The sequence below is a fragment of the Somniosus microcephalus genome, chromosome 7 (assembly GCF_052327205.1).
Source record: "Somniosus microcephalus isolate GS21.2 chromosome 7, FLI_Smic_1.0, whole genome shotgun sequence".
Taxonomy (NCBI): domain Eukaryota; kingdom Metazoa; phylum Chordata; class Chondrichthyes; order Squaliformes; family Somniosidae; genus Somniosus; species Somniosus microcephalus.
Window position 1 is genome coordinate 54,771,045 of NC_140993.1, and position 23,064 is coordinate 54,794,108.

The 23,064-nt window shown below is 44.6% G+C and overlaps 1 protein-coding gene across 2 annotated transcripts in view; it reads left to right on the forward strand.

Moving 5' to 3' along the window:
* zfat (zinc finger and AT hook domain containing) overlaps positions 1-23,064 on the forward strand; it is a 209,263-nt gene that overhangs the window by 67,402 nt on the left and 118,797 nt on the right. For both annotated transcript variants that reach the window (XM_085992470.1, XM_085992468.1), the window contains exon 6: positions 780-2,161. In XM_085992470.1, the coding sequence (XP_085848596.1) occupies positions 780-2,161 (1,382 nt within the window). The remainder of the gene's footprint in view (positions 1-779; positions 2,162-23,064) is intronic.

Sequence of the window (23,064 nt, forward strand, 5' to 3'; positions counted from 1 at the left end):
CACTATTTTTGCCCTCCGTGTTCTCAGGCTAAGGAGAGCAAAAGTTGGCCAGGTTCCTGCTCCAGTGATTCTGCTGGAATGTGCAAGGATCTGGATTGGTGGGGGAGCGGTGTGGGGGGATAGGATTGAACTCTGCTGTAATGCCCCCTACCTGCCAACCGTCAAATAAACTGTTGCCATCCATGGTCAAATAATTGTCTAGGTCCACACATGGAGAATGGCCACTTGGGTGAGGAGCCCATGGAATGTACCCCAGCACGAGTTAGTTGTAGACCTCTTTGACTTCGAGAGAAGAGAAGAGAAATGGAGGCAAAATGAAGTACTTTTGAAGTGTAGTTACTGTAATGTAGGAAAAGTGGCAGCTAATTTGCACACAGACAGCAATGTGATAATGACCTGATAATCTGTTTTTAATATTGGTTGAGGGATAAATATTGGCCAGGGCAACGGGGAGTGCACCCCTGCTCTTCAAATAGTGCCATGGGATCTTTTAAGTCCACCTGAGAGGGCAGACGGAGCATCGGTTTAACGTCTCATCTGAAAGACGGCATCTCTGACAGTGCAGCACTCCCTCAGTACTGCACTGGAGTGTCAGTCTAGATTATGTGCTCAAGTCTTTGGCGTGTGACTTGAAGCCACAAACTTCTACAGTTGTGGGATAAAGTAACAGACTAATAAAGCCAAAGGGGGAATCATTAGCAAAGTTTCTGCTATACAGTGCCAATCGAAAGGTCCTATACATAGGCTGAAAACTCACGAGAATTTTTCTGTTCTTTCAGACAAGGGACAACACAGCTGAAGATTTTTACATGTGAATATTGCAATAAAGTATTTAAATTTAAGCACTCACTTCAAGCTCACCTCAGAATTCATACCAATGAGAAGCCTTATAAATGTTCGCAGTGTGACTACGCCAGCACCATCAAGGCCAACCTTATCGTTCACATGCGCAAGCACACGGGGGAGAAGTTCAGCTGCGACTACTGTGCCTTCACCTGCCTGAGCAAAGGGCACCTGAAAGTGCACATTGAGCGCGTGCACAAGAAGATCAAGCAGCACTGCCGCTTTTGCAAAAAGAAATACTCTGATGTCAAGAACCTGCTCAAGCACATCCGGGAGAGCCATGACATGGATGAGGAGAAAGTCAAAGAGGTTTACGATGAGCTGCGCCTGCTAACTAGGGAGGGCAAGCGACAGCTGCTGTACGACTGCCACGTGTGCGAGCGCAAGTTTAAAAATGAATCAGACCGTGACCGGCACATGCTGGTCCACGGCGACGACCGCCCATTCGCTTGCGAGCTCTGCGATCATGGAGCCACGAAATACCATTCACTGGAGACGCATGTCCGCAAGCATAAATTTATCTACATTTGTTCCGTGTGCACAAAGAAGTTTGTCAGCTCGGTCAAGTTAAAGTCTCACGTCAAGGAGGCTCATAGTGACTTTGGGGAGGATTCAGTATTTAATAACTCCATTAATCAGAGCTTCTACCTCCTGGAGCCAGGAGGTGACATTCAACCGGAGGCCTTGGAGGACTCTGCTGATAGTGCAGGTTTTAATGGCTGTGACCAAGTTGCACATGGGCACCAGGTTCTTGTAGAACTTGAAAATGAAGAAGCTAACATTCCCATAGAGAGTCTTACTCAACATGAAGAGGTCATGCAGGTCCATCATTCAGGAGCCCTAGACAATCCTTCACATGGTCCTGGGACCATCCAACACGATGCAGTTTCTTTGGATGAAGGTGACATACCTTTGAAAAATGAGCAAAGGTCTATGAATGGATGTCAGGGTGAAATCTTGCCAGCTTTACCTGTCAGCAGTGACACTGTGATAGATTCTGAAAGCACAGAAACAAACCATCAATCTAGCTCCACAGACCAGGATGGTGCTGATTCCCTCCGAGAGTATGAATCTTGTGAGGTCCAAAACGAAGATTCATTTGAAATGGTTCATCTTGATGGTGCTAAAGAATTGTGCAATTCATCTGCTACAGACTTGACCTTTGAGAAAATTACGTCAGCAACAGAAGCTCAAAAGGATGGTGTGGACCTCGGAGCTTTCCAGCAAGTTCTAGACAGCTTACAGAAGAGACAACTGAATGTCAGTCTTTTTGAGAAGATCAGGAAGGTCTATGGTGATCTGGAATGTGGATACTGTGGTAAGAAATAGTCTATAATGACATTGTTAAATTTATTTGTTGTAAACTTTATCTTTAACATGTCAAAATGCATTTGGATTTGTTTTTGATTGCACAACTGTTACAAAATGTTCCTTTTTCTGAGGGAAAAACCTGGAATCATCTGGGCTGTGATATTCTCAACATCTTTCATAAGGTGTACAAATAGAAAAAAACAAGTTCTATTTTGGTATGGTGCAGATTGAGGTCTGGGGTTGCTTGTACAGTTTTGGACTGAAAAATCTGAGTTTTTGAGTCCCGAAATGTAAATGGGATAACAAAAGTCCTCCGGGTTGATTTTGACTTTTTGGCGACCGACCTACTGGCAGAGCGCACTGTCTGAATGCCCATAACCACACAAAGAGGCAGCTGCCATTTTGTCTCATTAACATTGGGTCGACGAGTTGTGGGCCGGCGGATTGAGGACGCTCAATATCGAGCCGAAACGGCCGCCAGCAAGGTGCTTGTCCGGGCCCCACAGAAATAATTCCAAAGCTACCGTTAAGGGGCTGTGTGGCCCAGTCAAATTTCTGTGCATGCGTGGTTTTTCCCATTATGAAGCCGGCAAGCGGCCCGTGGCCGCACAGCTTAATGGGAACATTGGTTCCAAGCTCTGCACAAAGCTCTGTGCTAAGTTGGTGCTGGACACTTCCATGCTCTTTGACATTGTGCACAGGCTTTCCAATGTACCAAGCATTTGGTTATGTACACCCATCAGCCGCCTTCTGTAGCCTGGCCCATCAAAGTCCTCATCTGACCCCTCTGCAGCAGAACTCGTGCACAACCTCACCCGATAGCGAGTTGACACCTGTGCTCTGCTTTTCCCCCCAGCCCTGGCTCCTGTGCACTTGTGCCTGGTGTCTCACCATGTGCAGCTCCCTCCTCTATCCTGGCCTCTATAATATGCACAGAGTTAGTCTCTGAGCTGGTGGCTGCGAGTGTAAGATCGAGTGACGGTGTCTCTTCATCTTCACTGTCTTCTTCCTCTTTACCACCTGCAGCTTGTGAGTCAGAAAAAATTGTGGGATGAGGAAGAAGTGGGAAGGAGGATTAGGTATGCAGATACCCTCATCATCGATCCCTCCAGTGCTCTAGTGGCCACAGCCTCTGCAATGCCCCTTTCCATGATGGTCAGCCCTGTCTCCTCCATGGGGATTAAAACATACAGGCGCACTTGCCTTCCTCCAGTTCTTTGCTGCTGCCTCCTCCTGCAAGAAAGAGTGAAGTGTTTCAGTGAGTGTCCTGCAATATGTTTGGGTGATGTGGTTGTCATTGTTGAATAGCTGTCAGTGAGTGTGAGCTGGGTGTGATACTTGCAATAGTGCTAAGTGTGTGAGGGTGAAGTAAACCGTATGAATTTAAGGGTTGAGTACTGATTGATAGAGATTATTGGTAGGTGGGTTATGCAGGTGTTGTGAATTGAGTAGTAGCTGAGGCTAGTGGTAGTCTTCAAATGGCATATCCTACCAACTGTACCACTAGCCTTGAGAAGGTGGTGGTGCAATCCGGGATGGGCAATAAATGCTGGACTTGCCAGCGACGCCTACATCCCATGAAGGAATTTTAAAAAGCCACCGTTGCAGCATCTTATTGATAATATTAAAGCACATGGTATTAAAGAGCATGTGGAAGCATGGATAGGAAGTTGCTTAAAGAGCAGAAAACAGAGTTGTGGCTAATGGATGATTTGTTGGATTGAAGGGATGTAAGCAATGGTGTTCCCCAGGGTTCAGTGTTGGGATTATTGCTCTTCTCACTATATGGACTTGTACATAGAAGCACAATAGCAAAATAAGGAACATGGTTAGCTAAAAAGGACTGTAAGCAACTTCAGGAAGATATAGACAAGTTACTAAATTATGCAACGATATATTGGATGAAATTTATTGCAGAAAAATGTAAGGTGATGTATTTTAGGGGAAGAACAAGGAGATGAACCATACACTAAATGATAAAACTTTAAAAGGATTGGAGGAACAAAGAGATGTAATGGTTCAGATATACAGATCTTGAAAAGTTGATTAAACTGTTTTTATATAAAAATTCGCCCACTCCCCATACAAGATACGCAATTTCCTGGGAGAGACAAAAGAAGAGCATTGTTAGAACATTAGATGCCCTAGCAGAAACAGTGGCGGAAGTAGAATCAATAATAATTTCAAACCAAAATAGATAAATATATTTTTTTAATGTAGCAAGAACGGCCAGAGGAATTGGATAAATGGTTTGTTCTTTCAAAGAGCTGGCACAGGCACAATGTTCCGATGGCCTCCATTGTACTGTGAAATTCCATAATTCTATGATTCATTGTAATTCTATCTTGAATCAAATGGTTTGTTTCATTTGGATGATATACTTTCAGTGTTTGACGACCCAATATCAGGAGTTGGAGATGAGAGGAGATTGGGAACTTTTACTACTAAATGAAAGGAGAATTGGTAGGAGGACATTTCACTTATTGACCTCATTTGCCAATCACAGGCTTCTGATTCACTCTTGATATATTTTACCTGTCACATGCATCTCTCTCTCTCTCTATCAGTTCAGTTCAGTTCAGTTCAAATGCTTTATTGGCATGAAAGTTTACAGAGAACCATATTGCCAAAGCTTACATAGCAAAAAGGTACAGTTTTCCAACATTCTGTAGGTGTCAATCGATTTGACATTTGTTGGGTACATACAATATTACTTTTAAACAATATTAATTTTAAACAGTCTTTCTACTTCATTTGGTACGTTCAATATTAATTTTAAACAGTCTTACTTTTAAACAGTCCTCAGGTTGTGACATGTTGTTACATATTTAGCCCCAAGGTATGGTCTGTCTCCTTCTCCTAGGACTAATCTCAATTTTGACAGATCATCCAATTCCTTGAAATCTGGGGTTGTTTGGCTTAGCTTGTTGAATAATATGTTTCTTGATGTGTTGAATTTTTCGCATTTTAGGAGGAAATGCATTTCTGTTTCAACCTCGCCAGCCAGACATTGATCGCATATTCTATTCTCTCTAGGCTGCCAGGATTTCTTGTATCTGCCTTTTTCAATTTCCAGTTGGTGGTCGCTTAGTCTGTACCTGGTGAGGGTCTGTCTCTGTTTTGTGTCTCTGATGGTCGTGAGGTAGTCTGCCAGTTTATATTCTCTTTTTAGGGCCCGGTAACATTCTAATCTGCTTTGGCTTTCGGTTATTTTGTTCCAATGTTCCAGGTAGGTTTCTTTGCATTGTTTAATGATTTGGTTCACTCGGATTGGTGTTTGGACGGCTGTGTTGGTCTGGGGCTGGTCAGGGTCCGGCTGAGTACTTAGTTTCAGTAGCAGCTGACTCAGGGGACTCTTTTCTGGGTTTAGCTCTTGGGTCTGAAAGGCTTTGAAATGAAGGGTGTCTGGGGAGCTAGATTTGAGGTGATTTAGGAAGTTTAGTGCTCGTTTTTGGATGTTTATTATCAGTGGGTATCTGCCTAGTTCGGCTCTGCATGCATTTGTTGGCGTTTTTCTTTGGATGCGAAGGATGCTTCGGCAGAATTCTGCATGTAGGGCTTCTATTGTGTGTTTTTCCCATTTAGTGTAGCTTTGGTGATTTTAGCGGGCCCCATACTTCACTACCGTACAGTGCAATGGGCAGGATTATGCTGTCAAATATTTTGAGCCAGATTTTGATTGGGATTTGGATGTTGTAGGATTTTCTTTTTATTGCATATAGGGCTCTTCGGGCTTTTTCTTTTAGTGCATTCACTGCTATGCTGAAGCTCCCTGATGCTGTAATAGTTAGACCAAGGTAGGTGTAGCTCATAGTGTGTCCTATAGTGGTATCACTGAGGGTAAACTGGTATTTGTTTTCCTGACATCTGGGCCTTTTTTGAAAAATCATGATGTTGGTTTTTTTTAGATTTACTGTTAGAGCCCAATTTTGGCAGTATTTGTCGAGTAAGTCTAGTTGTTGCTGTAATCCCTGTTCTGTGGGAGACAGCAGAACCAGGTCGTCCGCATAGAACAGGGATTTCACTTCTCCATCCAGGAGACGGAGACCTGGTGACTCGCTTTGCTCCAGCATGTCTGCTAATTCATTTATGTATATGTTGAACAGGGTCGGGCTCAAATTGCAGCCCTGCCGGACGCCTCTTCTCTGGGTGAAGAAATCGGTGCGTTTGTCTCCAATTTTGACCCCGCATTTGTTTTTCAGATACATTGATTTAATAAGGTCATAGACTTTGCCCCCTATTCCACACTGAAGAAGTTTATAATAGAGCCCTTCGTGCCATATAGAGTCAAAGGCTTTCTTGAAGTCGATGAAACAGGCGAATATTTTCCCATTTTTTGTTTGGTGTATATGTTTTTCAATGAGGGTGTGAAGGGTATAGATATGGTCGGCGGTGCGGTGTTTTGGAAGAAAGCCTATTTGGTTTTTTCTGAGGATATTATGTTTGTTAAGAAAATCAAGTAATCTATTTAGAATACTGCAGAATAACTTCCCTAGACAACTGTTGACACAGATGCCGCGGTAGTTATTTGGGTCTGATTTGTTTCCACTTTTATATATGGGGGAGATTAGTCCTTGGCACCAGATATCGGGAAAACAGCCTGAACGTAATATGATGTTGAATAATTTGAGTACCGCACCCTGCATCTCCATATTGCTGAACTTGAGCATTTCATTTTTGATGTTGTCTGGGCCACAGGCTTTCTTTAGGTGGAGAGATTTTGTTTTTGTGGCCAGTTCTTTCCATGTGATTGGGGAGTCTAGAGGGTTTTGGTTGTCTTTAATTGTTGCTTCTAATCATCACAGAATCACAGAAACCCCACAGTGCAGATAGAGGCCATTTCGGCCCATCGAGCCTGCACCGACACATATCCCACCCGATCCCTGTAACCCCTACACCAACACATATCCCACCCTATCCCCGTAACCCCACGTATTTAATCCCCCTAACACTAAGGGTCAATTTATCATAGCCAATCAACCTAACCCGCACATCTTTGGACATAATGTGTGGAGTTTTTCTGTGACCTGATGTTGACTTGGGTTTGTTTCGTTTATTGGGATGTCTTTGTAGAGGTTTTCAAAATGTGTTCTCCAGATGTCGCCATCTTGGATTGGTAATGCTTGCAATTGTGTTGTACTCAGGTTATTCCACATTTCCCAGAATTGTTTTGGATTGGTGGAGTTTTCAATTTCTTCGAGTATTTTGTGGGTATAGTTTTGTGTTTTGTTCCTAATGGTGTGTTTATATCTTTTGAAGGTTTCATTGTATCTAGTACGTAGGTCCGGATTGTTTGGTTGCCGATGCTTTTGGTTTGATATTTTTCTCAGGTCTTTTCTGGCATTTTTGCATTCGTGGTCAAACCATTTCTTATTTTTATTTTGTCTTTTGTGACGCCTCCTCTTCTGTTTCACAAGGTCGGCTTTTACAGCTGCCTCATGGAAGATCATATTTATATCCTCTATGGCCATGTTTACACCATCTCTGGTGATCTCGTATGGGTTTTCTTTAAATTTTGATATTTTACTTGTGAGATCAGGTGACTTTAGTGCTGTGATGAATTTTTCTCCACTGTCTGGGGCCCATCTGTATGTCTGGTTTATTTTATGGAGCTTACTGGGTTCCTTTTTTGTGTCTGTAGTTTGGGCAGAAAGTTTAAGGTACATATTTATTTGGTTATGGTCTGAGAGGGGGGATTGCTGCCTGACAGTGAATGAGTTGATATCGCAGGGGTCCAGGTCAGTGATTGTATAGTCCACCGCACTAGACCCAAGAGTTGAGGAGTATGTGAGTCTCCCTAGGGAGTCCCCTCTGAACCTACCGTTAACTATGTACAGGCCTAAGGCTCGGCAGAGTTGCACTACCTCCCTACCGCTTTTATTTATTTCACGATCAAGGTTGTTCCGATTTGCGATGGCTGGTGTGACATCTAAAGGGGTCTGGCCAAACACATGGTTGTTTCCCTGTGGGTCTATGAAGTCAGGTTCACAACCGGTCCTTGCATTTAGGTCCCCACATATTATCACCTTTCCTTGGGCCTGGAAATGGCTGATTTCCATGTGGAGAGTATCAAATAACTCCTCTTCGAAATATGGCGATTCTATTGGAGGTATGTAGATCGCACATAAGTAAACATCTTTTTTTGCTATTCCTATATTTTTATCTAGTTTTAGCCATACGTGTGATTTTCCCTGTTTTACCGGTGAGATGTGTTTGTCCAGTTCTCCCTTATACCACACCAATATTCCCCCGGAGGTTCTGCCCTTGCGTGTTTTAGTGTTCTTTACTGAGGGCACAATGATTTCATGGTACATTGGAGGACAGTGGGTCGGCACGTCCTTTTGGCACCATGTTTCTGTTAACACAATTATATCAATGTCTTTTATAGCTTTTAGGAATTCAGGGTCTGTACTCTTCATCCCAAAAGTTGAGGAGCGGAGGCCCTGGATATTCCAGCAGCTTATGTGGAAAGAACGCATTTATATAGTTCAAAAAACGAAATAAAATGGACCTATTTTGTGGGATGAGTGTGGAAACACTATTTTCTATAATGCTAAATGATGATTTAGTATAAATTTCATGAGGCATGCACATATAGCTATCTAATAATACTGATAAGATAACAATAATGATAATGATAAATAACAATATTAATAATTTAGTGCATTCCTCTCCGGCTTTCTATCAGGCTGTTCATCATCGTCATGATCTTTCTCAGTTCTTGGTCTACAGTCTGTGGTCTAGAGGGGGGTCTTGGGTCAGGTATAAAAGCACGGTTCTGTTGTTGGTTTTGTATAGGGGGGTGGGGTGCATTGGTGGTCCTGTTTGGGTTAGGGCTCCCAATGGTAGAGGGGGTGGGACGGCTGCGTCTTTTGGCAGTGTTTATGAGGTTTTTTGCGAAGACCCACATCCGCTGTTTGAGTAGATGTATTTCGTCATAGAGGTCCCTTGTGTTGATGTTTGGATGATGGGCCAGGTAGACGTTGGGGAGGACAGAACATCTCTTGTCGAATTCTCTGTTGGCGTTGTGGATTATATGGGCTGGGGTGTCCTTTCTGGGCAGTAGTGTGGAGATCACGATCTGTGTCTCGGGGAATTCCCTGCTGGCCTTTTCCGCCATCTTGCTCATTGCCCTAGCAGTGTCTCCCCGTAGTGTGCGTAGGTCGTTCGTGCCTGTGTGGATCACAATCCATTTGGGGCTACCAAGGGATTCTTTGTTCAGGATCTTCATTGCTTGGTCTGTGTTGCTGCACCATTTTTTCAGGACTTGATGGCCTGGGAACAGCCTCTGGGGGTCCAGAAACTTTCCGTTGGAGTCGGTCAGCAGGACTGCCTGAGGGACTGGTTTTTCAGACTGGGTAACAGTAGTCTTGGCAAGACTCGACTGATGGCTGGTTGTTGGCTGGGTTTCTGGGATATGTTGTGTGGCAGGAGCAGGGTTTGAGGCTTTCGGTGTGTCCTCGTTTGGGGGGGTATCTGATGGTTTTTGTGTTCCTGTGTGTGAGGACTGGGTAGCCGTAGTCTTGGCATGGCTCGACTGAGGGCTGGTTGTTGGCTGGGTTTCTGGGATAGACTGTGTGGCAAGAGCGGGGTTTGGGGCTTTTGATGTGTTCTCATGTGGGATTGCATCCGACGGGTTCTGTGTCCTTGTGTGTGTTGTTTTTGTGTCATCAGGTTTTTGGACCTTAGGAGTTTTGTGTTGCCTGCTGAGCCTTTCTACAGCCTCCATAGTTTTGTTTAGCTGAGTATGGAGTTCTTTGATCTCATTTCTTTGTTCCTCTACGGTCTTTCTCAGCTTGTGGATGGTGGACTCGTTTTCCGTTTTCAGCTGTTTGAGTTCCTCCTTCAGATTCTTGGCCTGTGTTTCTCTGTATTCGTTGAAATCGAGTTCTAGTTTGGACAGACTCTCCTTCAGCATTGTGTTTGCGTTGAGAGGTGTGGGGGGGGTGGAGATGGGCAGGGAGGTGATTGCCTCTGCTGGTCTCTCTTCTTCCTCCGCTTGGCTCTCCTCATCCTCTGTTCGAATCTCTATTGCCTCCTGTCCATTGGTCCTCTTTGTGGCTGCATTAGTTTTCAACTGGGGGAAATCTTTTTCGAAGGAGTTCAGATTTTCTGCATTCCCCTGTATCATGATCTTTCCTGTTTTGATGTAGTAGCTTATGGTTAACAGGGGGTCATCTTTATCTAGATTTCCATCTTTACATATTTTCAGTCTGCCTCCACTGCCAATACCTTCACTGAAGACGTATGCGTAGTGTTTTTTTTAAGTCTCCTTCCATGAGGGAGTGGAGTCGGTGTAGAATATGAGGTTGTTCTTCGTCTTAATCCCTCTGTGTGTGGTATAGTCAACGTAGAGGACCTCTGGGTTACTTTTTAGTGTTATGTCCTTGTATTTTTCCTTTGTTTTATTTTTTGTGTAATGCTCAGGATATGTCATTTCCCTGCTCATTGTAGTCGTTTGTTTTTGTCTCAGATATATAACTTTTCTTCTTATAATTTTTTTTTTTTTTTTTTTCGTGTTCCACTTTATCCCACTTTTAGGTCCAAAATTGAAAGTTTTTCAGGGGTTCATCTTTGATATAGTTGCTCTTAAAAGTTTCTCTTTCTCTTTCTTTCACAGGCTCTTGGTTCGGGTAGTTTATCTATTCTCTCGGGTTTCTATTCCTTTTTCTCGCGGGTTTGTTCTTTTTTCAGGTTTTTTCTTTTTTTTGAAATAAATTTAGATAAGATTAAACTTTTTTCGAACTAAATTTGAATAAAATGAAACTTAGGTAGAATTATGTAAAACTTTTTTCTCCGGTGTTTTCCTCTTCCAACTCTCTCACTCGCTCTCCGGGTCTCGGACTCGCTCTCTCTCTCCTTGCTCCAAAATCGTCCACTCTCCGTTCCTCGGACTCGTTTGCTCTCCGCGCTCCGGGCGGCCCTCCTCGCGTCGTCGTGTCGGTCTCAGGCCCCCGGGTTTTTTGACTCACCAGGCTGTTTTCTGCCCTGGTCTCCCGGTCTCCAATCCCGCTGTCTCTGGGCCTCGTGGTCTCGGGTTCACCCTCCCCAGGCCTCTTATTCACTGTCCTGGTTCGGGCCGCTCCTCCCGTTCTCCGACCTCGCGGTCTCTGGGCCTCGTGGTCTCGGGTTCACCCTCCCCAGGTCTCTTACTCGCTTTCCCGGTTCGGGCCGCTCCTCCCGGTCTCCGATCCCGTGGTCTCTGGGCCTCGCGTTCGCCCTCCCCAGGCCTCTTACTTGCTGTCCCGGTTCGGGCCGCTCCTCCCGGTCTCCGATCCCGCGGTCTCTGGGTCTCGCGTTCTCGGGTTCGCCCTCCCCAGGCCTCTTACTTGCTGTCCCGGTTCGGGCCGCTCCTCCCGATCTCCGATCCCGCGGTCTCTGGGCCTCGCGTTCTCGGGTTCGCCCTCCCCAGGCCTCTTACTTGTTGTCCCGGTTCGGGCCGCTCCTCCCGGTCTCCGTTCTCGCGGTTCAGGCTCCGTGCTGCGGCTGCTGCTCGGGCTCTGTTTCGGTGCCTCGCTAATCCGGGTTTATCTCGCTGGCTTTTTCTTTTTTTTTCTTTTTTCCGGGTTTTTTTTTTTTTCCTTTGGCGCTCTAGTACTTAATCTAAACTTAACTTAACTTAACTTAAACTAAACTAAACTGAACTCTCTCACATTCTCTCTTTGACTAAAGTTAACTTTAGCTTTTAGAAGTAGCTTTTTCTACACTTAAAAGATAAAAACCTTAAGAAAATTCAGCAGCCCATCTTCAGCGTGTCTCTCTCTCTCTCTGTCTCTCCTCTCTCTCTCTGTCTCTCCCTCTCTCTCTGGCTGGCTGTCTCTCTCTCTGCCTCTCCCCCGCTCTCTCTCTCTCTCTCTCTCTCTGCCTCTCCCTCTCCCTCTCCCTCTCCCCCTCTCTCTGCCTCTCCCTCTCTCTCTCTCTCTCCTCTCTCTGCCTCTCCCCCCCTCTCTCTCTCTCTCTGCCTCTCTCCCTCCCTCTCTCTCTCTCTGCCTCTCTCTCTCTCTCTCTCTCTCTGCTTCTCCGCCTCTCCCTCTTTCTCTCTGCCTCTCCCTCCCTCTCTCTCTCTGGCTGTCTGTGTGTCTCTCTCTCTCTCTCTGGCTCTCCCCCGCTCTCTCTCTGCCTCTCCCCCTCTCTCAATTCAAATTGCTTTATTGGCATGACAAGATACATCTTATGTTGCCAAAGCACAGAAAAAGAACATATATAATTGAACACATAAACGCAGATCTAGGCATACAGTGTATAGACAAATATACCCATGTATACATAAATATACACACATATAACATACATATAATCTTTTCTTAGATTCAATGGTCACTGGTTGTCCCTCTGCTTATGGCAAGCTGTAACATAGTTTGCCGCTAAAGTTACACATTTTCTCTGTTCCCCTAATAGATATGGGAGTTTTTGGTGGTCATTCAAATTTTTGAATTCGGGGCATATTTTTATGAATTTTGGGTAGAAATTCCCCCTTATGTCTTGATAGTTTCCACAAGTTGTGAGAAAGTGCATCTCTGTCTCCACCACTCCCTGACTGCAGTGAGAGCATAGCCTGTCCTCTCTGGGCAGCCAGGTCTGCCTGTGTCTGCCTTTTTCGATGGCCAGGCTATGCTCACTAAGTCTGTACATTGTCAAGGTTTTTCTCAGTTTGCTATCTTTCACCTTGGTCAGGTAATCAGCCATGGTGTATTGTCTGTTTAGGGCCAAATAGCAATCAAGTTTGTTTTGGGTTTTTGTCGTTTCTGTCCAATAGGTCAAATATTTTTCTTTTTGTTTAGTAATAATTGTGTTGGGTCGAATTCTCTGTGCTATGATGTCACTGTCCTGGGGCTGATTATTATTCGTAGTGTTAGTAGTTACTTCACTGAGTCCCAGGACCAGTTGACTGAGGGGACTCTTCTCTATGATCATCTCTTGGCATTTCAGGGCTTTGTAATGACAGCAGTGGGGGTTGCTCATTTTTAGGTGTTTCCAAAATTTGATGGCTCTTTTTTGGATATTGATTAGTAGTGGATATTGGCCTAATTCTGCCCTGCATGCATTGTTTGCGGTTTTCCTCTGAGTCCAGAGGATACTTTTACAGAATTCTGCATGTAGGATCTCAATTGGATGTTTGTCCCATTTTGCTAATTCTTGTTGTGTTAGTGGACCCCACACCTCACTGCCATAAAGTGCAATTGGTTCAATTACAGATTTAAAAATTTTGAGCCAATTGGAATTTCTATTTGGATTGACTTTTTAATGGCATTGAAAGCCCTTTTTGCTTTCTCTTTCAGTTCATTCACAGCCAAATGAAAATTTCCCATAGAACTGATTTTTAAGCCTAAGTATGTGTAATTTGTAGTTTGTTCAATTTTAGTTGCTCCTAATGTGAAGTTTATTCTGGGTCCCTGATGTCTGGATCTTTGCTGGAATACAAGAACTTTGTTTTTTTGGGGGTTTATTGTCAGGGCCCAGGTCTGACAGAACGACTCTAGCAGATCCAGGTTCTGCTGTAGACCCTCCTCTGTTGGTGATAGCAGAACCAGGTCATCTGCATAGAGGAGGAATTTAACCTTGGAGTCATATAGGGCGAGGCCAGGTGCTGTAGATTGTTCAAGTAGTTTTGCCAATTCATTTATATAAATATTAAAAAGTGTCGGTGAGATAGACGAGCCCTGCGCCACGCCACGTCCCTGTGAGAAATATTTTGTTTGTTTGTCTCCAATTTTAACTGCACATTTATTGTTTGTATACATTGATTTAATTACATCATATGTTTTTCCCCCTACACCACTTTCAATAAGTTTTAAGAATAGACCGTCGTGCCAAATAGAATCGAAGGCCTTCTGGAAATCTATAAAGCAGGCAAAAATTTTGCTTTTGTTTTGGTGAATATGTTTGTCAATTAGGGTGTGTAGGGTGAAAATATGATCCGATGTTCTATAATTTGGTAAGAATCCAATTTGGCTTTTACTCAAGACATTGTGCTCCTTAAGGAAGTTTATAAGTCTTTGGTTTATGATACTACAGAATACCTTCCCCAGATTACTGTTCACACAGATGCCTCGGTAGTTATTTGGGTCAACTTTGTCTCCACTTTTGTATATGGGCATTATGAGTCCTTTGTTCCAGACATCAGGGAAGTAACCGACACTCAGAACCAAGTTGAAGAGTTTTAGGATAGCCAATTTCATTTTATCATCAGTGTGTTTAAGCATCTCGTTTAGGATGCCATCTGCACCACAGGCTTTTCTTGGTCGCAGGTCCTTGAGTTTTTCAAATAGCTCTTTTTCAGTTATTGAGGAGTCTAAAGGGTTTTGGTAATCTTTTATGGTCAATTCTAGCTTTTCCAATTCTTTACATATTTGATCTTGCTCTGGGCTTAGTGTGTTTTTCTGGTATAACTTTTCAAAATTGTTTTCCCATATGTCTCCATTTTGAATGGGCAATTCATCGTGTTGCTTTTTGTGTAATGTATTCCAGTTGTCCCAGAAATAATTAGAATCAATAGATTCTTCAATGGAGCTGAATTTATTCTTAATATACTGTTCTTTCTTGGTTCTGAGTGTGTTTTTGTATCGTGTTAGTGCCTCATTTTCTGGTTGTCTGTGTTTTTGGTTTGATATTTTTCTGAGTTTTTTCCTCATGTTATGACGGTCTGAATCAAACCATTTTTTGTGGTTTGGGGTTTATTCTTGCGAGATTTCAAGTTCGACATTGATGCCAAATTATCAAAAATATTATTTAGGTTATTCACTGCCAGGTTTACACCTTCTTTATTGTGAGTGTATGTGTTTTCCAGAAAGGTGTCCAAGAAAGATTGAGTTGATTGATTGCTAATTGCTTTCTGGTATTTTTCCGTGCTATTTTGGGCCCATCTGTAGGATTTTTTAATGTTGTACAGCTTACTGGGCTGTGTTTCTGTGTTGGTTGTTTCTGTCCTTTTAAGATACGCAGTAATTTGGCTGTGATCTGACAGTGGTGTTAGTTGTTTGACTCTGAATGCTCTGAAAGAGGATGGGTCCAGATCTGTAATCATATAGTCTACGGTGCTGATGCCAAGAGGTGAAGAATAGGTCGATCTTCCTAGGGAGTCTCCTCTGAACCTACCATTGACGATGTACAGACCCAGGCTTCGACAGAGCTGCAGGAGCTGCTTTCCGTTTGCATTTGTCTGTTTGTCGTAGTTATTCCTGTGTGAATGAAAAGGGAGATCAAAATGGTTATTCCCAAATATGTAATTATTCCCGAGTACTGATAAAGTCTGGTTTTTCACCAGTTCTTGAGTTGAGATCACCACAGATCAACACATTCCCCTGGGCCTGGAAATGGTTAATCTCCCTCTCAATGTTGGAGAAGGTGTCCTCTTTGAAGTACGGGGATTCTATAGGGGGGGATATAGATTGCGCAAATGAAAACATTTTGCATGCTAGAAATGATGTCTTTCTTAATCTTGAGCCATAAGTGGTTTTCGCACATTTTTATAACTTCAATGTAATTCCTAAGTTCTGCTTTAAACCAAATCAGTATGCCTCCAGAGTTTCTGCCCTCGGTTACTCCTGGCAGTTTATTTGAGGGGACCACTGTAGTGTCCGTGTGTAGATAAAGACACTGAAGACAGGAGTTGGTTCATAGGTATTTACTAAGCAAGTCTGGGGGGGGGGGGGTGTTTCTAAAGGATATACACAATACACAGGCTTATATAGCCCAAGTGGCAATTACCGGCATTACGCACACCTGGGGCTCTTAAAGGCACATACACCACAATTCCTCCCCTTCTAGCTAACTAGTACATCATATTTTAAGTAATTATTAATTACATGTTATATGCAAAATAATATACATTGCTGTATTAATTAATTATAAGTTAGTCTCTCAGGAGGCTGCCTGACTCGGTCCGGATAACGCCTCGGGGGTGTAGTAGTTTCTGGTGGTGTAGTAGGTTCTTCTGGCAAGGCTGATTCGGCTTGAAGGCCAGTGTCGGGTTCATCGGGCTCCAGTGTCACCGGATCGGAGGTAGATATGGGTATCTCTACTTCATCGTTAGATGTATAGAGTGGTGGTGTAGGTTGTCCCTTTTCGGATGACTTGATGATTTGGTCAGCATGGCGCCTTATTATGCTGTCTCCGATGTCCACGGTATACATCACTGGTCCTAATCGTGTGCAGATAGTTCCAGGCTGCCATTTCTCGGTACGGTAGTCCCGGGCCAAAACCGGTTGGCCTATCTGGAAGGCCCTAGTTGGCCTTTCATTCATGCCCTGAAACTGCCGGTTCTCCACGTCCCTTCGGATGTTGGGCTTGACCAAATCCAGCCGGCATCTTAGGTTTCTATTGTAGAACATCGTGGCGGGAGTTTGGTTAGTAACCATATGCGTTGCATTCCTATATGCAAATAAGAAGTTATCCACCTTGTGCTGAAGTTTTATGTCTTCATTACCCATGGCCTTGATGGCCTTCTTGAAGGTCTGGACAAACCTTTCAGCCAATCCATTGGTGGCGGGATGGTATGGGGCGGACGTGTAGTGCTTTACCCCATTGTTCTTTAAGAACTTTCTGAATTCTTCGGACATAAATTGCGGTCCATTATCAGAACATATCTGCTCCGGCAGCCCATTCCTAGCAAATATGGTCCTTAATACTGTGATGGTTTTTTCCGTGGTGGTGGAGGACATCTTTATTACCTCCGGCCACTTGGAGTGTGCATCAACTGCGATTAAGAACATTGAGTCCATAAATGGACCAGCAAAGTCGATGTGCACCCTTTGCCAGGGAGATGAGGGCCACTCCCATGGATGTAGAGGGGCCTGGGGTGGAGCATTTTGGACCTTCTGGCATCCTAGGCAGCTCTTGGTCATGTCTTCGATGTCTCCATCGATACCTGGCCACCATACAAACGCCCTAGCTAGGTTCTTCATTTTCACTCCACCCAGATGCCCCTCGTGAAGCTCCTTTAGCACTTTATCCTGGAGTTTGGGTGGAATCACCACTCTGGATCCACACATCAAGGTTCCTCGGCACACTGACAGCTGTTCTCTTCTTTGCGAGAATGCTGGCAACAGTGGTTCGCCATGTGCTGGCCATCCCTTCACTGTTAAATCGTAGACCCGTGAGAGAGTAGGGTCATTTCTTGTCTCCCTTTCAATGGCAGAATTTGTCACCGGTAGACATTCCACTATGGTAGAGTGGAATATCTCTACTGGGTCTACTTGTAGGTGCCTCTTCTATCGTTGGCAACGGTAGGCGTGATAAACCGTCAGCATTCCCATGCTGTTTTGACCCTTTGTATTCAATGTTGTATTGGTGTGCCCCTAGAAAAAGGGACCACCTCTGTAGTCTTTGTGCCGTCATAATGGGGACACCTTTTTTAGGGTTGAATATGGAGATGAGGGGTTGATGGTCAGTCAGCAAGGTAAATTTTTGTCCGTGTAGGTAATGGTTGAATTTCTTCACTCCCCATACCAGGCTGAGTGCTTCCCTGTCTATCTGGGCATAGTTACGCTCAGCTGAGTTCAATGAGCGTGACGCAAAAGCTATCGGCCGTTCCGAGCCATCAGGGAATCTATGGGACAATACCGCTCCTATGCCGTAAGGGGATGCATCGCACGCCAGTCTGATTGGTAGTGATGGGTTGTAATGAGCCAAAATTTTCTCGGATGTGATTAAGTCTTTACATTTATGGAAGGCACGTTTACAGTCTTCGTTCCATTTCCAAATCACTCCTGTCTGTAGAAGATCATTAAGAGGGTGTAGAATAGTTGATAAGTTCGGTAAAAATTTATGATAGTAATTTATTAATCCCAGGAATGACCTTAATTGTGAAACATTTTCAGGTGCTGGGGCTTTTATAACTGCTTCAATTTTTTCAGGTGACTTATGCAACCCTTCCTTATTAATTATGTGGCCACAATATGATATCTGATTTTAGAAAAATTCGCACTTGGGGCGATTTGCTCGTAGGCCCCGTTCTTTCAGCCTAGTGAGCACCTGCTCCAAATTGGCAAGGTGCTCGTTGTCGTTTTCTCCTGTTATAAGGATGTCGTCTAGGTAGCATTGAGTCCCCGGAATCCCTTGCAGGACTTGCTCCATAGCTCTTTGCCAGATAGCTGGGGCTGATGCTATTCCAAAAACCAGTCGATTGTACTGGTACAGGCCTTTGTGTGTGTTTATTGTGAGATACTTTTTAGAGGTCTCCTCAACCTCCATCTGTAGATATGCCTGTGCCAAGTCAATTTTTGTGAAACGTTTCCCTCCGGATAGTGAGGCGAAAATATCTTCCATCCTCGGAAGAGGATACTGTACCGTGTGAAGGACCGGGTTTACAGTCACCTTGAAGTCCCCACAGATGCGAATTTTTTTCTGTTCCTCAGAGTTATTTTTCAATGTTTTTTTCATGACTGGAACGATGGGTGTTGCCCATTCGCTCCAATCTATTTTGGATAATACGCCTGCCTTTTCCAAATTCTTCAGCTCTGCCTCGACTGCCGGACGTATTGCGTATGGCACCGGTCTTGCCTTAAAAAATTTTGGAATTGCTGTATCTTCCACTTTTATTGAGGCGGTGATGCCTTTCAAGGTTCCTAGTTTCTCTTGAAACACTTCTTTGGCGTTGGCCAAGATGTCTTTTAATCGTTCAGGTATGATGTCATCATTGTTTTTTTCCTTACTGGTCACCGTCAGTGCCTGAATGGAGTGCCAGTCTAAACGTATCTTCCTTATCCATTCACGTCCCAACAACGGTGGACCACCATCTTGTAGAATGTATAAATACAACTTTTGTATTTCTTTGCCGTTGTATACCACAGGAACCCTTATTTTTCCTTTGGGGTAGACTTTCTGCCCCGTATATGTTTTTAAGATAATGGCTGTGTCTTTTAGAGGTATATGCGAAAATAGCCTCTCGTAATCTCGTCGATTAGCATGGAAAATTGAGGCTCATGGGATAAAGGGGAAAGTTTTGGCGTGGATAGGGAACTGGCTGTCAGATAGAAAACAGAGAGTTGGAATAAACGGCTCATTTTCTGAATGGCAGGCAGTAACAAGTGGGGTACCACAGGGATCTGTCCTGGGCCCCCAGCTGTTCACAATTTACATTAATGACCTGGACCAGGGAGTCGGATGCAGCATTTCCAAATTTGCAGACGACACTAAACTAGGAGGTGGGGTGGGCTCAGAGGAAGAGACCAGGAAGCTCCAGAGCGATTTGGACAGACTGGGCGATTGGGCGGATAAATGGCAGATGCACTATAATGTGGACAAGTGCGAAGTTATCCACCTTGGGTGCAGGAACGGGAGGGCAAATTATTATTTAAATGGCAATAGATTGGGAGAGGGGGAAGTACAGAGAGACCTGGGTGTTCTTGTACACCAGTCACTGAAGGCGAGCATGCAGGTGCAACAGGCGGTCAAGAAGGCAAACGGTATGCTGGCCTTCATAGCAAAAGGGTTAGAATACAGGAACAGGGATACCTTGCTGCAGCTGTACAGGGCACTGGTGAGACCACACCTCGAGTACTGTGTACAGTTTTGGTCGCCTCATCTGAGGAAGGATGTTCTTGCCATGGAGGGGGTGCAGCGGCGATTCACCAGGCTGATACCAGGAATGGCGGGAATGACCTATGAGGAGAGACTATGTAGTTTAGGGATGTACACACTGGAGTTTAGAAGATTGAGAGGGGACCTCATAGAAGTGTATAAAATTCTGACAGGTCTAGACAGACTGGATGCAGAAGGAATGTTTCCCTTGGCGGGTGAGAACAGAACTAGAGGACATAATTTAAGGATAAGGGCTAAACCATTTAGGACAGAGATGAGGGGGAATTTCTTCACTCAGAGAGTGGTGAACCTGTGGAACTCATTGCCACAGAGGGCAGTGTACGCCAGCTCATTAAATATATTTAAGAGGGAATTAGATATATTTCTACGGGCAAAAGGGGTTAAGGGTTACGGAGAGAAGGCGGGGACGGGATACTGAATTAAAGGATCAGCCATGATCTCATTAAATGGCGGAGCAGGCACGAAGGGCCGAATGGCCTACTCCTGCTCCTATCTTCTATGTATCTATGTATCTATGATTTATTACGGTTAGAGCTGATCCTGTATCTAGCTCCATTTTAACTGGGGACCCTGCTATTGTGAGGGTAACCCAAATGGTTTGGTAATCCTCTTTGGCAAGTACATTATGTAATTTGAGACAGCTTAGTCTCTTGTTTCCGGAGTTGCTATCGCTATTCTGGTCTTCGGAGCTACTGTCCGCCATCATTTGTACCTTCCTGTACTTTTCTTTATTGATTCTTTGTTTTCTGTCAGTGGATTTATTTTGTCCAGATTGGCATACCCGTGCAATGTGTCCAATCTTACCACATTGCCTGCATGCTTTGCCCTTGAACCAGCAGTCCCTCTGGTTATGGGTGGATCTGCCGCAGCGATAACACCTTCCGAACTCCTGTGTCATTTTATGGGTGCCGAAGTCCTGTGTCTCTTGTTGTATCTCTGCAGCTCCTTTTGCTGCTGCTTCGTATGATACAGCCATACTGAAAGCTTTGTCCAATGTTAAATCTTTTTCAGAAAGCAGTCTTTTTTGTGTTCCTTCACTTAAGAGACCGCAAACAAATTTGTCTCGAAGATAATCCGATAGTCCTGCTCCGAATTGGCAGTACTTTGATAGCTTTCTTAATTCGGTTAGGTAATCAGCGTGACTTTCATTCTTGTGTTGATTTCTCTTGAAGAACTTGAATCGTTCCGCTATCAGCAGCGGTGTTGGGTTTAAATGCTCCTGCAGGGTATCAACAATTTCTTTAAAAGTCTTGTCCTTTGGTTTGGCTGGAGTGATTAAATTTCGTAACAGCCCGTATGTCTTCGCGCCCATTAAGTTCAGAAGTACTGAAGCTTTTTTTTCATCTGTTATTCCATTTGCAGTGCAATAAACCTCTACTCTTTCCACGTATGTGGTCCAATCTTCTATTTCGCCATCAAAAGCCTCAATATTACCAGATTTAGGCATTTCAGAAAAGATATGGCGCTTCCCGCGCTTTTTCTTTTCTCTCTGTAGCAACGATATGGCGCTTCCCGCGCTTTCCCGCCGCTGCTACCGATAACAACGCTGTTTATTCACTGTTGGAGACTCGTTCCCGACGGAGGTCTAAACGCTGACCTGCTTGCCGCGCCGGCCGTCTCTCGAGTGCACCCTCCCAGTCCATTATTGCTTGCCTCCGATTTCGCTGCCTGTCTCAGCTGTAGAGCCCGCCGCTGGAGCTCCAGCCTGATGCCCAGGAAGGATTAGCGCAGTACCTGTCACCAGCTTGGCCAGCTGGTGAAACCACAGTTTCTCTTACTTCCTTGAGTCTTCTGGACGCTGGAGGAATCGATGTCCTTGAGGTGCTGCCGAATTGCAGGTAAGTCCGTTTCCACTTCGTCGCCACTGTAGTGTCCGTGTGTAGATAAAGACACTGAAGACAGGAGTTGGTTCATAGGTATTTACTAAGCAAGTCTGGGGGGGGTTTCTAAAGGATATACACAATACACAGGCTTATATAGCCCAAGTGGCAATTACCGGCATTACGCACACCTGGGGCTCTTAAAGGCACATACACCATAATTGCTCTTAAAGGCACATACACCACAACCACCAGCTCTGTGTACCCAGGGGGACAACCAGTGGACCCTTCTCCTCTACACCAGGTTTCTTGCAAAATGATAATGTCTAGATCTTTGATTTCATCTAGGAACTCTGAGGTCCTGCTCTTCAGGCCAAACACAGAAGAGTGTAGGCCTTGGATATTCCAGGTTGAGATGCACAAGGATTTCATGTTAAGATTGGTCTTTTACTGTGATAGGTGTGTGTGTGTTTGTCATGTTAAATGAGGAAAAAAGAACATTTCAAGTGTCTATAAATACTGAGAATATATAACTGCAACTCTTTCTAACAATCATACCCCTTTTTTTTTTTGAGGTGTGAAAAGGGCTAGTCATTATACTTCCTATTCCATAAGGCGGGAGCAGATGATGCTGAGCATCTGCTTTATGTCTCTCAATGGATTGTCTCTGCCTGCAGTATTGCTTACATCCTGAGCATCTCAATCTGCCAGGCTGGAGTTCTTGCTGCTGGGGTGGTTCTGCTCTCCTGGGGGGCAGGAGTGGTGCAGGTACGACAGTGGTGCTGTGTACGTGGGGATCCTCTCTGGTCCTGCTTGGTGTGGTGGAGGTCTCTGTAGTGGTCCTGGGCTGTACCTCGCTGGTTTCTGATGGCCCGGGGGGGGGGGTGTCCTTTTCCTCTTGGAGCCTGGGTGTGGTCACGGTTAAGAGCGACGTCCTTCAGGGCCTTGGCAAAGACCGGCACTAGCTCCTTGTAGAGATGGACGTGGTCGTAAAGACATTCCACATCGAGGGTGGGATGTCGGGCCATGTGCACGTTTTGTTTTAATTCACAGTCTCGTGATATGCTGGCATTTATCCTGTGGATAGTTTTGTGGTGAAAGTCCTTTCTCGGCAACAGTGTGGAAACAGTGATTCTAGTGTTTGAGAAGGCAAGCACCACCCTCCCAATCACTGTTCGGAGTGACGTTGCCACCCTCTCCTGCTGGGCCCTTAGGTCATTAGTGCCGGTGTGTATTATGATGTGTTGGGGGGAGCCTAAGCGGCTTGTGGACAACATTTCCAGGGCTTTGTCTGATGCTGGGCACCAGAGCTTGGCTACTTTATGTTTAGGGAAGAGCTTTTTCTCCTGGAGGAATTTCCCATTTGAGTCTATTAGTATTACAATGTCTGCCTTGCTGGTGTTTACTGGCTGGTGACTCTCACCTGGACTCTCAGATTGTGTATTTGACTGGGGGGGTCGTGTCTGGTGTGTGCGCTCCTCTTGTGAGACGGAAGCTGGGTGGTTCGGCTGCGATTCCAAAGTGGGGGGGGAAGACTGGGCTTCAGTGT